The following is a 12,464-nucleotide window of genomic DNA, read 5'->3' as shown; positions in this document are numbered from 1 at the left end:
CAAGGGTCCAGGTTCAAAGCCAGCCTGGGAAGCCGGGGAAGGCCGCGAGACTCCTAGCTACCAATAAGCACCCAAAAGGCCGGAAATGGCGCTGTGGCTCAAATGGTGGAGCACTCGCCTTGAGCACAGCAGCTCAGGGGCAGCTCCCAGACGACGGATGTGTGTGCACAGTTCGGCCTGCACTCCGTCTCCAGCTCTTCCTCCTCCCGAGCCCCGTGGAGCGAGGAATTCTCCACACCTGAGGAAGGAGGTCAGCCCCAGGACGTTCAGAAGTGTGGCGTCAGCAGAGCTGACCCCTGGTGCGTGAACTCTCCTCCCCCGGCGCCCCCTGGGCGCTGCTCCAGCCCCCCTCCTGCCCTGTGTCCTCAGTGCAGGGCAGGGGCGCCCCGCAGTGGAGCCGCAGGCCCGGGATGGCAGGTACAGCCCCCCTGCCGGGACACGCAGTCCATCTCACCCCACAGCTACCCACATTCCAGAACCTTCTGCCGCGCGAACGCCCACAGGACCAAGCCGTCGGAGCCTTGCTGTGGCTGCTCGTCCCCCGGGGACAGGCCCCCGTCCCTGCCGGCCCCCGTGCCCTCCCGTCCCGAGAGCAGCCCGGGTGCCTCTCCTCCAGGGGCGCCCAGGATGCCGCGAGGAACCGCGCAGCGAAGGCGGCAGGGGCTCCAGTCGGGCAAACAAACGCGCACCCGACTTCCGCGTACCGGGCGGCCGCGGACTGGACTCGGCCCAGGCCGGCCCGGCCCCGGCCGCGGCCCCACACCGGGCCTGGCGCTCGGCGCGCACGCCCGTGTCCACCCTGAGGAGAACTGTCCCAGCCCAGGACCAGAGCCGGGCGCCTCCCTTTGGGCACAAGAGGCTGTGTCCCCGAGAAGCCGTGCCCCACTCGAAAGCCCACCGGAGGGCGCCACGGGGGGGGGGGGGGGGGTAGCGTGAGAACCTAGCGTGCCAGGGCAGGTGCTGCTTGGCCTGTGGAGGTCTGCGTTTCATCCTCAGCGGTCCTTCGGAGCCGAGCGGGCTGGAAGGGAGCGGGCGGCTGTGCGGGTGGTGGGGACGTTTCCTCCTGCACGAACGCGGAGGGATGATAAAATAACAAGCTAATCGTTCCCCTCCCCGAGAGCTAATCCGCGAGCCGCCGGGGCTTCCCGGGCCCGAGGTGCCCGGCCCGCCCGCCGCCGCCACGCAGTTCCCTCGGAGCCCAGGCTCCGCGTTGCCGGCGGGACCTTCCACACCTTCGCGGGGGGCGGGGGCGCGCAGAGCCCGGCTCTGCTAATCCTGCACCCCGCCCGCTGCGTCGCGTCGCCCAGGGGCGCCCGGAGGAGCTCTGGAGTCTGATGGGATTTTTAATCCTCGCCGAGGAAGCCCGGGCCTTTGCATGTTGACGCCCGAGGGCTCCATTTGCCCCCTTTTCTGTGGGAGATGAAAGACCCAGGTCCTCCCTGCCCCAGCGCGGGGGAGCAGCCTGGGCAGCGGTGGGGGGGGGGGGGGGGCTCCGAGGCCCCCCTCCCCCGTCGCTTAACCACGCTGACCCTTCTGTGTTGTGTCTCCTTGCCACCAGTGGAAGGACTTAAAGTCGTGGAGATCGAGAAATGCAAGAGCGACATTAAAAAGATGAGGGAGGAGCTGGCCGCCAGAAGCAACAGGTAGGGCCCCGCCGTGCGGGGGGGGGGGGGGGGGGAGGGGGGGCGGGGGGGGGGGCCGGGCGGGGGGAGGGCGCTCGGGCCGGCCGCCGGCTTGGGTGACGGGGCTCCTGAATGGCATTTGGTGGGCAGAACCCCGGCCCGCAGCCGTCGTCCCCACACGTGGAGGACCGCGCGCGCGCCGGGGGCGGAGTCGGTGAACCGCGCGTGCGTGCGTGCGTGTGGCCCTTACTGGATACGGGCGTCGCGCTGGTGTGGGGTCCGCCCAGGGCGGAGGCTCTTTAAGGGACAAGAGGGCAAGCCCCTCCTATCTGGTCTCACGGTGACAGCCACACGGCCCTGCTGCCTCCTGGAACCCGGCTCCGAGCCCCGGGATGGCCCTGCCGGGCCCAGGTGGGGGCCCCCGTTGGTCATGGTGGGCGCGGGCCGCCCGCCGGCCTCACCGGCGCCGTCCAGGCGGTCCGGCTGTGGCGGGCCCTGGGTCCGCTCTCCCCCCCCGCCCCGAGAGCTCACGGCGCACAGGCCAGAGGGGAGACTCCCCGGTGCCCCACAGCTTCGGGGGGCAGCGTCTCGGCAGACAGCTCCGTGACGCCCCGTGAGGGCGAGGCGGGAAACAGGACCCCGTGCAAGCCGAGGGGGCAAAGATCTGCAGTTAGCAATCGCAGACCCCGGGCCCCCGCTGTGGTCCAGCCCGCAGCCCCTCGGCGCTCCACGCCGGCAGCCCCCCCCCCGACTTTTAGGGTGCAGGACTCCGAGGAGAGAGCAGTGGTCTGTCCGTCCCTCTGCCCATCTTGGCTGGTGGGGAGAGGGCCCGAACCTCTGGGCTAAGGCTGTGAAGCCGGAGCTTTACTTGCACAATGACGAGAAAGGAGGGGGGCTGCTCTGTGCCCCTTAGGGGAGCAGCGGGCACCGGGGGAGGGCGAGCCTGGCTCTGTATCCACACAGTGGCTGCTGAACCTGAGCTGCTGGGGCCCCCTCCCCCGCCCCCCGCCCCCCGCCCCCCCGCCAGGCTCTCCTCTCCGGGCCCCAGCAGCATGGGGCAGAGTGGGGCTTGGCACAAGCCAGCGCCCCCGGGCGTGGGCAGGCGGCAGGCTCCCGGGTGGCGACGGAGGGCCCTGGCGGTCTGTGATCGCCACTCTCATCCCAGACAAATGGTCCTGACCGACCGACCGTGGACCGAGCCCCGGGGGAGGGGCGCGGAGGCGGGAAGCCAGCCGGGGAAATGAAGGTGAAAATGGGCTCCAAATGGAATGAAAAGAAAGAGCTCCCTGCCGGCTGCTCCGCTGGCTGGAGGATGCTCGTTCCCATGGCAACCGGGCACTGGGGGCGGGGCCGCTGGCCAGCGCGGCCCCGCGGGTGCCCGGCAGCCTCTGTGTGTCCCCCAGGCCTCTGCCGGGCCCCGGCCGTCAGGCACGCCGCCCCAGGGTTTCCGTGACCCCCGAGGACACGCAGAAGACGGAGCCAGCACGTGTGCGAGTGTTTACACACACAGGGCTCAGAGCGGAAAGGAAAGCATAGCCCAGGGGTCCAGGCTGCCACACCGAGGTCCCGAGCGCTGGGACGTGCGCGCGGGCGGCGAGGGGAAAGCGCCGTCGGGGGCGCGCGGTCGCTTCGCTCTCTCGTGGCGGTTTCGCTGATCTGTTAGGATCCCTGTCGCACGTCCAGCTGTCGTGGCAACCCTGGCGATTGTCACCAGGGTGGCGTCTGGACCGGGAGAAGCAATAGCGAATGCTCTGTTTAGAAAAGAAGCAGACTCGTTCTCGCGCGTTTGACGATCATGTCAGCTTCTGGAACAACTTCCAGACGACCAGATGCGGGTGGGGCGCCGCCAGGAATGACTGGCCAGGCGCGCCCCGCGGCGTCAGTGGGGGCACAGCGCCCAACGGTTCTCAGTGTGCGTGCGTCAAGGTTTTTTAGAATTGATGACGGATGCCGTCTCGCCCTCCTTTCTCCACTTCCGGCGTCGGAGCCGTAGGCTCACTTGTGACTGACACTCTGCTCGCTGGTTCTTTTTTTCCCCTAAGGCCCGGTTCGGCAGGCCTCCTCAAGCCCCGGCGTGTTCTCCGTCTCCCCGCTGACCGCCTTGCAGCTCAGGCTGGATGTGGCCTCCCGGCTGTCCCTTTCGCTTGAGGTCCCCTCGCTTTCCGCCCTTCCTTCCCCCCTCGCGACGCAGGTGTCCACCTCGGTGACACCAGTGATTTCCATGTTTTCCACTGGGGACTCTGCGTTCTTGTCAAAGCAGGGAACGCCATGAGGCGCGCGCACAGAGCTTTTTGCCTGAGTTTCGTTCTTTCCCATGGGCAGACACAGGGGCTTGAAAACACGTGACTTTTTCTGTGGTTCTTACTAGGTAGTTCTAAATGAATGTTCCAGAAGATGGGACTTTACTCTGTTACATAGTAAATTATCCAAGGGGCTGGGACTATGGCCTAGTGGTAGAGTGCTCACCTCTTACACATGGAGCTCTGGGTTCGATTCCTCAGCACCACATATATGGAAAACGGCCAGAAGTGGCGCTGTGGTTCAAGTGGCAGAGTGCTAGCCTTGAGCAAAAGGAAGCCAGGGACAGTGCTCAGGCCCTGAGTCCAGCCCCAGGACTGGCAAAAAAACCAAACCAAACAAAAGTTGCCAGTAAATTATCCGAGAAGCCACATACTGAAGGATGGAATCTTGGAGTGTTTATCAGCATTAGCAGTCTGCAGGCAGCCAGTTGTTAGGAAGGCCTGCAGCCCACACATATGCCCTTAACACTGTCAGGAAACAGGCCAGAGAGGAAAGAAAGAACAAAAACCATGCCAGCAAACCAATCCAGCTCCAATGGAGCGCTGACTTGGGACGCCATGGTGACCGGAGACAAGCCAGGACACAGGACACAGGACAGGAACACAGAGACAGGTGTCACGGTGTCATGGCACCTGACTGGCCTGACCCTAAGTAGGGTCAGGTCAGGGGGCTGGGTCACAGGAAGCTCCTAGTCCTAAGCACTTGACTGACAGGGTCAGTAACCTATAGGCCAAGGGCCTGCCCTGTCTCCAGGCATTCGGGATCACCCATTACCTGGGGGTGGGACTTCCCTTCCTCTAGGAATCCAGGCACACCCATCAAGACAAGAAGCCGGATAGTACAACTGGCCATGTGGCCACTGATGGCGCTGGCCAGATCTGACCTCCGTAGTACAACTCCCAAATCAGGTGCTGCGGCGTTTGGCTCGCTGCTGTGCTGGCCCTTGTACCACCCCAGGATGGCGGGCCCCAAACGAGCCAGGCTGTCCCCCCTCCCCAGCCATCCCGTACCCAGGTGAGAAGCTGCCTCCTCCTGCTCCTGGGGACACTCATCCACACACAGCCCCCCAGGGCAGCCTTCCAGAATAATCCTACAGGCTGGCAGGCCCCAAACCACACCTGTCTCCTTGGTTCCGAGCTGAGGGCGCTTGATGCTAAGCGGAGACCAAAGCCGAATCGAGAAGGCGGCTGGGGAACTCGGGAGCCGAGGGCGGACCGTGCGGGCCGCAGCCCTGTCCTGGAGCACCGCACACGCAAAGGCTGCCGTGCGTTGTGAAGCAAAGCTAAGCCGCGCGGTGGCTCACGCCCGAAATCCTAGCTACTCCAGGGGCTCAAAGACCTAAGGCTTGACGTGGAAAGCCAGCCTAGGCAGCCTGGGCGGAAAAGTCTAGGAGACTCTGATTAACCACCGGTAAGCCACAAGCGGGGCCGTGGCTCGCGTGGCAGATGCCGGTGCTGAGCGGCGGGGCGGGCGCGGGCGGTGAGCGCCAGCCGCCTCCGGCTCGCTTCCTCCGTGTGAGCAGCGGGGCGGCCTGGGCCGCGGGCCTGGCCCCGGGGCTCCGCGTTCCCTCCCCCGCAGGACTTCGTAGGTGCAGGGTGCAGGTGAACGCAACGCTAATCCACTTTTCTCTGTAGGACCAGCTGCCCCTGTAAGTACAGCTTTTTGGATCCCAACAAAAAGTTGAAACCTCGGCGTGATGTCCCCGCTTATCCCAAGGTGAGAGGAAATTCCGGCTGGGGTTCAAATCCAGCTCTGTGGAGCTCCATGGGTGGCCGGGCTCCTCGCTCCTGACCACGGGGCCGCCCGCCCCTGCCGCGCAGGGCCAGGACATTTTTCTCCTTGACATGTGTTTAGCAAAGGCGATTCCAGGCGTGCTTGAGTTTGCACGGGGATTACAGCACACCTCCCCACCCCGCGTCCCGCAGGCCTGGGAGCTGGCTCTGTGTGCCCTCGAGTGTCCCGTGAAACAGCTTTAAAGCTGGAGAATCTTCACCGGATCCCCGGCCCTGGACGGTCGTTTTTATGGAAAGGGCTGGACTCGGTCCCTGAGTCTCCGTGCTCAGGGCCGTAGCGCCCTTCCAGCTATTTCTGAGTAGTTTGGGAGATAAGAGTCTCACGGACTTTCCTGCCAGGGTGGCTTTGAACCACGGTCCTCAGGTCTCAGCCTCCTGGGTAGCTAGGGTGACAAGCGTGAGCCACTGATGCCTGGCTGCTTTTTTTTTTCTTTCTTTCTTTTGCACAAAAGTTTTCTCTGCTCTGAGAGAAACCCGGTCCTCAGTCATGGCCATGCCTGTAGTCGAGTCATTTCAAACAAAAGAGGTCACTGTCAGCCAGGTACCAGTGCGATACGACTCATGAGGCGGAGACCTGGGCATTGCGGTTCAAAAGCAGCCCAAACAGAAAAGTCCATGAGCCTCCTCTCACCTGGAAAAGAGCGGGAAGGAGAGCACGGGTAACATGGCGGAGGGCCAGCCTGGCGTGAAAAAGCTAAGCAAGAGCGAGGCCCTGCGTTCAAGGCCCGGGAGCAGCACACACACACACAAAAGAATATTGTCCTGACGGTGGCCTCAGCAAGGGAGCCAGGAGAGCTCCGGCTCCCGCGGCCCTGCCGAGACTGAAGCAGCCCGGCCCTGGGGCGGCCGTGCCTGCGGCTCCTCCGCGGCCCGCGCCGGGCAGAGCGCCGAGGGCTGCCGTGGTCATCGGGTGTCCTTGCTCCGTCCGTGCCACGCAGCGTGCAGACGTGGCTCAGGCCTTCCCGTGGAGGGCCGGGCCTCCGCGCCGGGCCCTGAGAGGACCACCCCGGATGCCCGGCGTCGGCGGAGGCGCCCGGGAGCCGGGCTGCCGTCGGCAGGGTGCCGGTTATTCACAGCCACACCCCGGGGTGCTTCCCAGCCGGAGCAGCTCGAAATAGCTGCTGCTTAGCCACATGTGAATTTATGCCGTCTGCGTGTTCCCCTTGGAGTCGCTTTGCTGCGGTGCTTGCTGGCGAGCATATTGAGAGCTGATTTACAAATCTCCGGCTCCTCTAAGATGCAGAGGACAGGGAATTCTAGCGAGCTTACGCAGTCGTGAGACTGCTGCACAATCACGAGAAGGAAGATTTCCACTGGAAAGAGGGCCCCGGCTCGAATGGTACAGCACTTGCCTTGAGCAGAAAAGCTCGGGGACGGTGCCCAGACCCTGAACTCGGGCCCCAGAACTGGTGTGGACACACGCGCTCGAATGCACACACACAGACACACTCACACTCACACTCACACAGATAGAGGACATTTCTGTCACCGCCGAGCGCATCCCAAGCCCTGCCTGCGGCCACCCGCCCATGACGGCGTCCCACCAGAAGCCGCCCTGAGTCTGGGCGGTGTCCGCGGGGGGCGGGCGGGAGGGACGCCCTCACCTGATCCACACGGATCCCTGTCCTTCCTAGTACCTGCTCTCTCCGGAGACCGTCGAGGCCCTGCGGAAGCCCACCTTTGACGTCTGGCTTTGGGAGCCCAACGAGGTAGGTGATGGCCCCCGGGTGCCAGGACCACAGACCCTTCACCGGGAGCCATCCCCAGTGCTCCTTCTCTGTGCTGTCCTCCGTCCTTCTGAAAGGGGGGGGAGCCCTTTGACCCCCCCTCCAGGTTTAAGTTCCAAGTGACGTTTCACAGAAGGGCCAGGGAGGTGAGGGCCCGAGGCAGCAAGGGCTCCCTGAGTCCAGCCGGCTGCCAGAGGCGAGGCCTCCCCCCCCCCCCCCGCACCAGGGGAGGCCCGATGGCAGCAGGTGCCCAGGGGCCGTAGCCCCCGCCAGGCAGTGAGCCCACCGAGGAGCCCCAGGCAAGGGGGTGGCTTCTGCCAGGGGCCTCAGTCCCGCCCTGAAGACGCCAGCCCCGGCCTGGCCACGCCCCTCTGCCGCCCTGGTAAGCAAACACGCAGTTGGGGAAATGGAGTCACGTCTGACCGGTTGCAAGCTATTTCTTCAACTTTCCCCACTTGCTGAGAAACACAAAAAGAAACGCTTGTTCGTTGGGATCTGTTTATCAGCTACAATACCATCTTCCCCTACACCAAGGAGAGGTCGTCGCGGAAACCCCGGGCTCCACCCCGTTCACACTGCCAGAGCCTCAGGCTCCTGACCTCAGCCCCCGCCCTCTCATCCCCTCGATGACACTGGCAGCCCAGACGGCAGGAGACAGCGTGCCGCCCTGTTAGAATCCGGGGTGTGAGCTGGGCACCGGTGGCTCGCGCCTGTAATCCCAGTGACGCAGGAGGCTGAGATCTGAGGATCCTGGTTCAAAGCCAGCCCGGGCAGGAAAGTCTCTTCAGACTCCTATCTCCAGTTAATCACAGAAAAGACTAGAAGCGGCGCTGTGACTCAAGTGGTAGAGTTTTAGCCTTGAGCAAAAGAAGCTCGGAGACAGCGCCCAGGCCTGGCGTGCAAGGCCCCGGACCGGCAAAAAAAGAACCTGAGACTCAAGGTGGTCGGTGCCAGACTGGAATCTGCTGCAGGCCGCTTCCTCCACGGGGCCTCCGCACAGGAACGGCCTCGGCGCGGCCCAGGGCGTGAGAGCCCCAGCCTCTGCCCCTCACCGCGGCTCAGCCCCAGGGAGCAGCACCCGGACCCGGGCCCCGTGGAGGGCGTCCCCCCAGCTCGGATGCCTGGGGACGGGGAGCAGAGGAGTGCAAGGTCGGGCAGAGCGAGTGCGCGGCCAGAACCGCCACCACCGGTGGCTGGGAGGCCGCGCCCGCGTCCTCGAGGAAGATCGCCACGCCCGAGCCGTCCGGCTTCCGCCTGCCGGGAGTGAGGGGGAGCGACTCGAACGCGGCCCTCGCTTCCCCCGGGAAACCTGGCCCGCAGCTCCGAGCGCTGCCGGGGCCTGGGAGGGGGTTCGAGGCTGAGCCGCGCGCTGGAAGAGCTCGGCACCGGAACTGGAAGGCGGCCGCGGGCTCCTCCCGTGCGGCGTGACCACGCGCGCGGTGCGTTCACCGGCTCTGCGGCGCCTCCCACTGCCCGCCGCGTGACAAGGCGCTTCCGGAAGCAGCCGCCCACCGGTGACACGCAGAGAGGCTCGACGACAGGGCCGGGGCCTCCGGCGGATCCGCGGGGCTTCGGGAAGAGCAGAGACGCCCCGAGGCCTGCCGGGACCCCGGAGCCCCCCCTCCCTGCGCAGCCCTGGGGAGCCCCGCTCCGGGGTGAGGCCCCGCCCTCCCCTCGCAGAGCCAGGACGGCCTCCGCGGTCTCTTCCCCAGGCGAGAGCCGGCAGCACGCACGGGGGCCCCACCCCGCCGCCAGAACCCGCCCCACCCAAAGGCCACTGCCCTCGCGATCAGCCCCCCCTCCCCCGTCACCGCGTGGGGCTCGGGGCGGCAGGTGCGGGAGCAGACGCGTGGCCGCCCGCCACGTCCGCCGCAGCAGATGGTGTCGTCTGGCGACCGTCCTCCGCTCCCGACTCCAGTGCACGGCAAACATTTCAGCAGCGTCTGGGCTGCCGGGGGGGAACGGGGCGCGGCCAAGCCCCTCGGAGGCCGGCTCTGCACAGCAAGCCTCCTGCTGGGGCGGCCCAGGACCCCAGACGCCTGCAAGGGGCTCCCCGGGACCGCCGTCTCCACAGCCTGGCACCCCATCGGTTCTGCCCCTGACGGGGGAGGGGCCGGCCGCTCAAGGGGGCTCCCTGCCACGGGGCACCCCGGCTCCCGCGGGAGGACTCCTTTCCGCCTCCCATGCGGCTTCTCCGCGCCGCCAAGGAGTTCCGCCCCGCCGGGGGGCTGCAGGGGCCGGACGGAAGACGCCTCTGGCCTGCACCTCCGCTTCCTTCCGCGCAGAGCAGCCTGAACAGTTCGGGAGTGGACGCCCCCGCCGGCTCCTCCTGAGACCTCTCTCCTTGGCTTGCGGACGGCGCATTCTCCCAGTCCTCCAGAATACCCTCCCCGTGCGTCCGCCACCCAAGGCCGTCCCAGAAAGCACAGCCCGCGCGCGCCAGCCTCGCGCCCTTGTATCCCGGCCCTGGCCCCTCAAGCCCACCGCGCTGGCGGAGATTCCGTTAGGATCGGGGGAAGCTGAGGCCCGCAAAGTCCCAGCGAGCCGCACCGCTGGGGGGATTCTAGACCCGACGGCGAGTGGGGCGTCGCTGGGGGGAGCAGGTCACGGGGTGGGCCTTGGGGGGGGGCTGTCTCTTGTCCTGGCCCCTGTCCGCCTCTGCTTGCTGGATGTCCTGTGTGAAGCAGCTCGGGACCCCATACCCTTCTCCCATGACGCCCCGCCACACGCCCAGACACAGGGAACCAGCCCACCCTAGACAGAACCTTCTGGAACCCAGAGCCAGCTTACGTCCATCCTTCCTCCCTGTGGGCTGTTCTCCCGGTATTTGGGTCACGGGGATGAGCAGTTGACGGTGGGACACCGTGCACCTGGCAGGAGCTTGCCCTCGGTCTTGGCAGTGACCCTAGAACCTCTTTCCCCCACGGGTCCCGCGGAGGGCCCCCTGCACTCGGCGCCATTGACCTGTGTGTTGCGTGGACTGCCCTCCGCCCCGGGGTGGTTCGCATGGGGAGTTGTGCCATCATCTTGCTGTGGCCGTTCGAGGCTTGAGTCCCCCTCCCCATGGACTGAGCAGGTCCGCCCTGCTGAGCGGCACCCCCCCCCCGGCCCTCCCGGGACCCCGCCAGCCCTTTCCAGCCCCTCCCCACCCACGTGTCCTGGGAAGACATCGGGGGCACCCTCCACACCCCGCTGCCTGGTCCCCACACACAGAGGGTCTGGGCCCCCCTCCCTGGGGAAGGCCTGGCCACGGGCTCCCAGGACAATGAGGCCCAGGCCGGCGAGGGCGGTGGCCTCACCTCCCCCCCCGCCCACCCTTGCACCCCCGCCACAGATGCTGAGCTGCCTGGAGCACATGTACCACGACCTGGGCCTGGTCCGGGACTTCAGCATCAACCCCGTCACGCTCCGGCGGTGGCTGGTACGTGGGGGGCCCCCCCCGCGCTGTCCGCAGATGCCCCCCCATCCTCCCGCGGGCCTGGGGCTCAAATAGATGGGGGTGGGGGGGTAAAACAAGACGCGTGCCCTCCTCAGTCACCCCAGGTGTGGTGGGGGGGCCACCCGCCCTCCCACGACAAGCACAGCCCCTCAGCCTCGGGCTGGGCCCGGGGTCCAGCGGAGCACGCAGACCCCAGCGGGGTGGGGGGGGGGTGCAAGGCGGCTCCCCCAACCTCTCCCGCCCCGCAGCTCTGCGTCCACGACAACTACCGGGACAACCCGTTCCACAACTTCCGGCACTGCTTCTGCGTGACGCAGATGATGTACAGCATGGTGTGGCTCTGCGGGCTGCAGGCGAGTCCCACGGGGCCCGGGGAGGGGGGGACCCGCCCGCCTCCCCACCCCTCAGCACCAGCCCCGGGCACGGACAAGGCACCCCGGACCCTGCTGCCCCCGGTGACCCTGCGGCGCCCGGGGCCTTTTCCTTGCAGCCTGGGGGGCTCAATCACCCCCACACCCTGCCCCCCCTCCACCCTCCCCGTGTGAGGCGGAAACTGATTGCTCCCCTCCCCCCCAATCCAGGAGAAGCTCTCCCAAATGGACATTCTGGTCCTGATGACCGCCGCCATCTGCCACGACCTCGACCACCCGGGATACAACAACACGTATGTGCGCAGCGCCTTCTTGCTGCTGTCAGACCCGGCGCCCGCCTTCCACAGCCCGGCCGGGGCCGGCACCAAAGGCCCCCAGCCCGAGGGGCGGCCCCGGGCGTTCACGCTTCGCTTCTCAGAGCCGTCCAACCCTGTGGGCAGCCGCAGGCCTTGGCGTCCCGGCTCCAGGTTCAAATCCCGCGCAGGGACAGTGGCTCCGTGGCTCCCGCCCGCCCCTCCTGGAGCTGCCTCCCTGTTCCCAAGGAACAAGCAGAGAGCAGGGCAGCCTGAGAGGAGGGCAGAGCCAGAGGAGGGCGGGCGAGTGCAGGCCGTGCTGCCAGGCTGTGGGGCGCCTGGAGGACCGGCCCCATTCTGGGGGCGTGCGTGCCCCCGGCACAGGGCCGACAGTGCACCCCCTGGGGGAGCGCAGAGGCGGGGGCCGGGTGCAGGCGGACGGCGCGGTGACGGACGGTGCTGGGCCGCCTCCTCGCGGCCCGCGGCACCTCTCACGCAGCCGGGGGTGCGGGTGCCGTGCGGGGCACCCCACGCGGGGGGCTGACCCGCCCCGCCCTCCCCCCCACGCCAGGTACCAGGTCAACGCCCGCACGGAGCTGGCGGTGCGCTACAACGACATCTCGCCCCTGGAGAACCACCACTGCGCCGTGGCCTTCCAGATCCTGGCGCAGCCCGAGTGCAACATCTTCTCCCGCGTCCCGCCCGACGGCTTCCGGCAGATCCGGCAGGTGGGCGGGGGAGGGCGGAGGACCCTCGCCAGGCGCCGGGGGCCCCCGCACACTCCTGGTCACGGCAGGGCCACCGGGCACCCTGGGACTCTCCCTCCTCCCCCGCCTCCTCCGAAGCCCGCCCTGGAGCCCCAGGAAAGGGGGGCGCTTGCTGTGTGCACCCGAGGTCGCACCGGACGGAACATGGCCA

The 12,464-nt window shown here is 67.1% G+C and overlaps 1 protein-coding gene across 6 annotated transcripts in view; it reads left to right on the top strand.

Moving 5' to 3' along the window:
* Positions 1-12,464, top strand: part of Pde9a (phosphodiesterase 9A) — a 63,096-nt gene that overhangs the window by 41,988 nt on the left and 8,644 nt on the right. For all 6 annotated transcript variants that reach the window (XM_048346182.1, XM_048346187.1, XM_048346183.1 and 3 more), the window contains 7 exons: positions 1,559-1,643; positions 5,558-5,639; positions 7,351-7,425; positions 10,778-10,864; positions 11,131-11,235; positions 11,464-11,546; positions 12,118-12,274. In XM_048346182.1, the coding sequence (XP_048202139.1) occupies positions 1,559-1,643; positions 5,558-5,639; positions 7,351-7,425; positions 10,778-10,864; positions 11,131-11,235; positions 11,464-11,546; positions 12,118-12,274 (674 nt within the window). The remainder of the gene's footprint in view (positions 1-1,558; positions 1,644-5,557; positions 5,640-7,350; positions 7,426-10,777; positions 10,865-11,130; positions 11,236-11,463; positions 11,547-12,117; positions 12,275-12,464) is intronic.

This window comes from Perognathus longimembris, chromosome 5, assembly GCF_023159225.1.
Source record: "Perognathus longimembris pacificus isolate PPM17 chromosome 5, ASM2315922v1, whole genome shotgun sequence".
Taxonomy (NCBI): Eukaryota; Metazoa; Chordata; class Mammalia; order Rodentia; family Heteromyidae; genus Perognathus; species Perognathus longimembris.
This window is presented reverse-complemented; position numbering and strand designations above follow the sequence as displayed.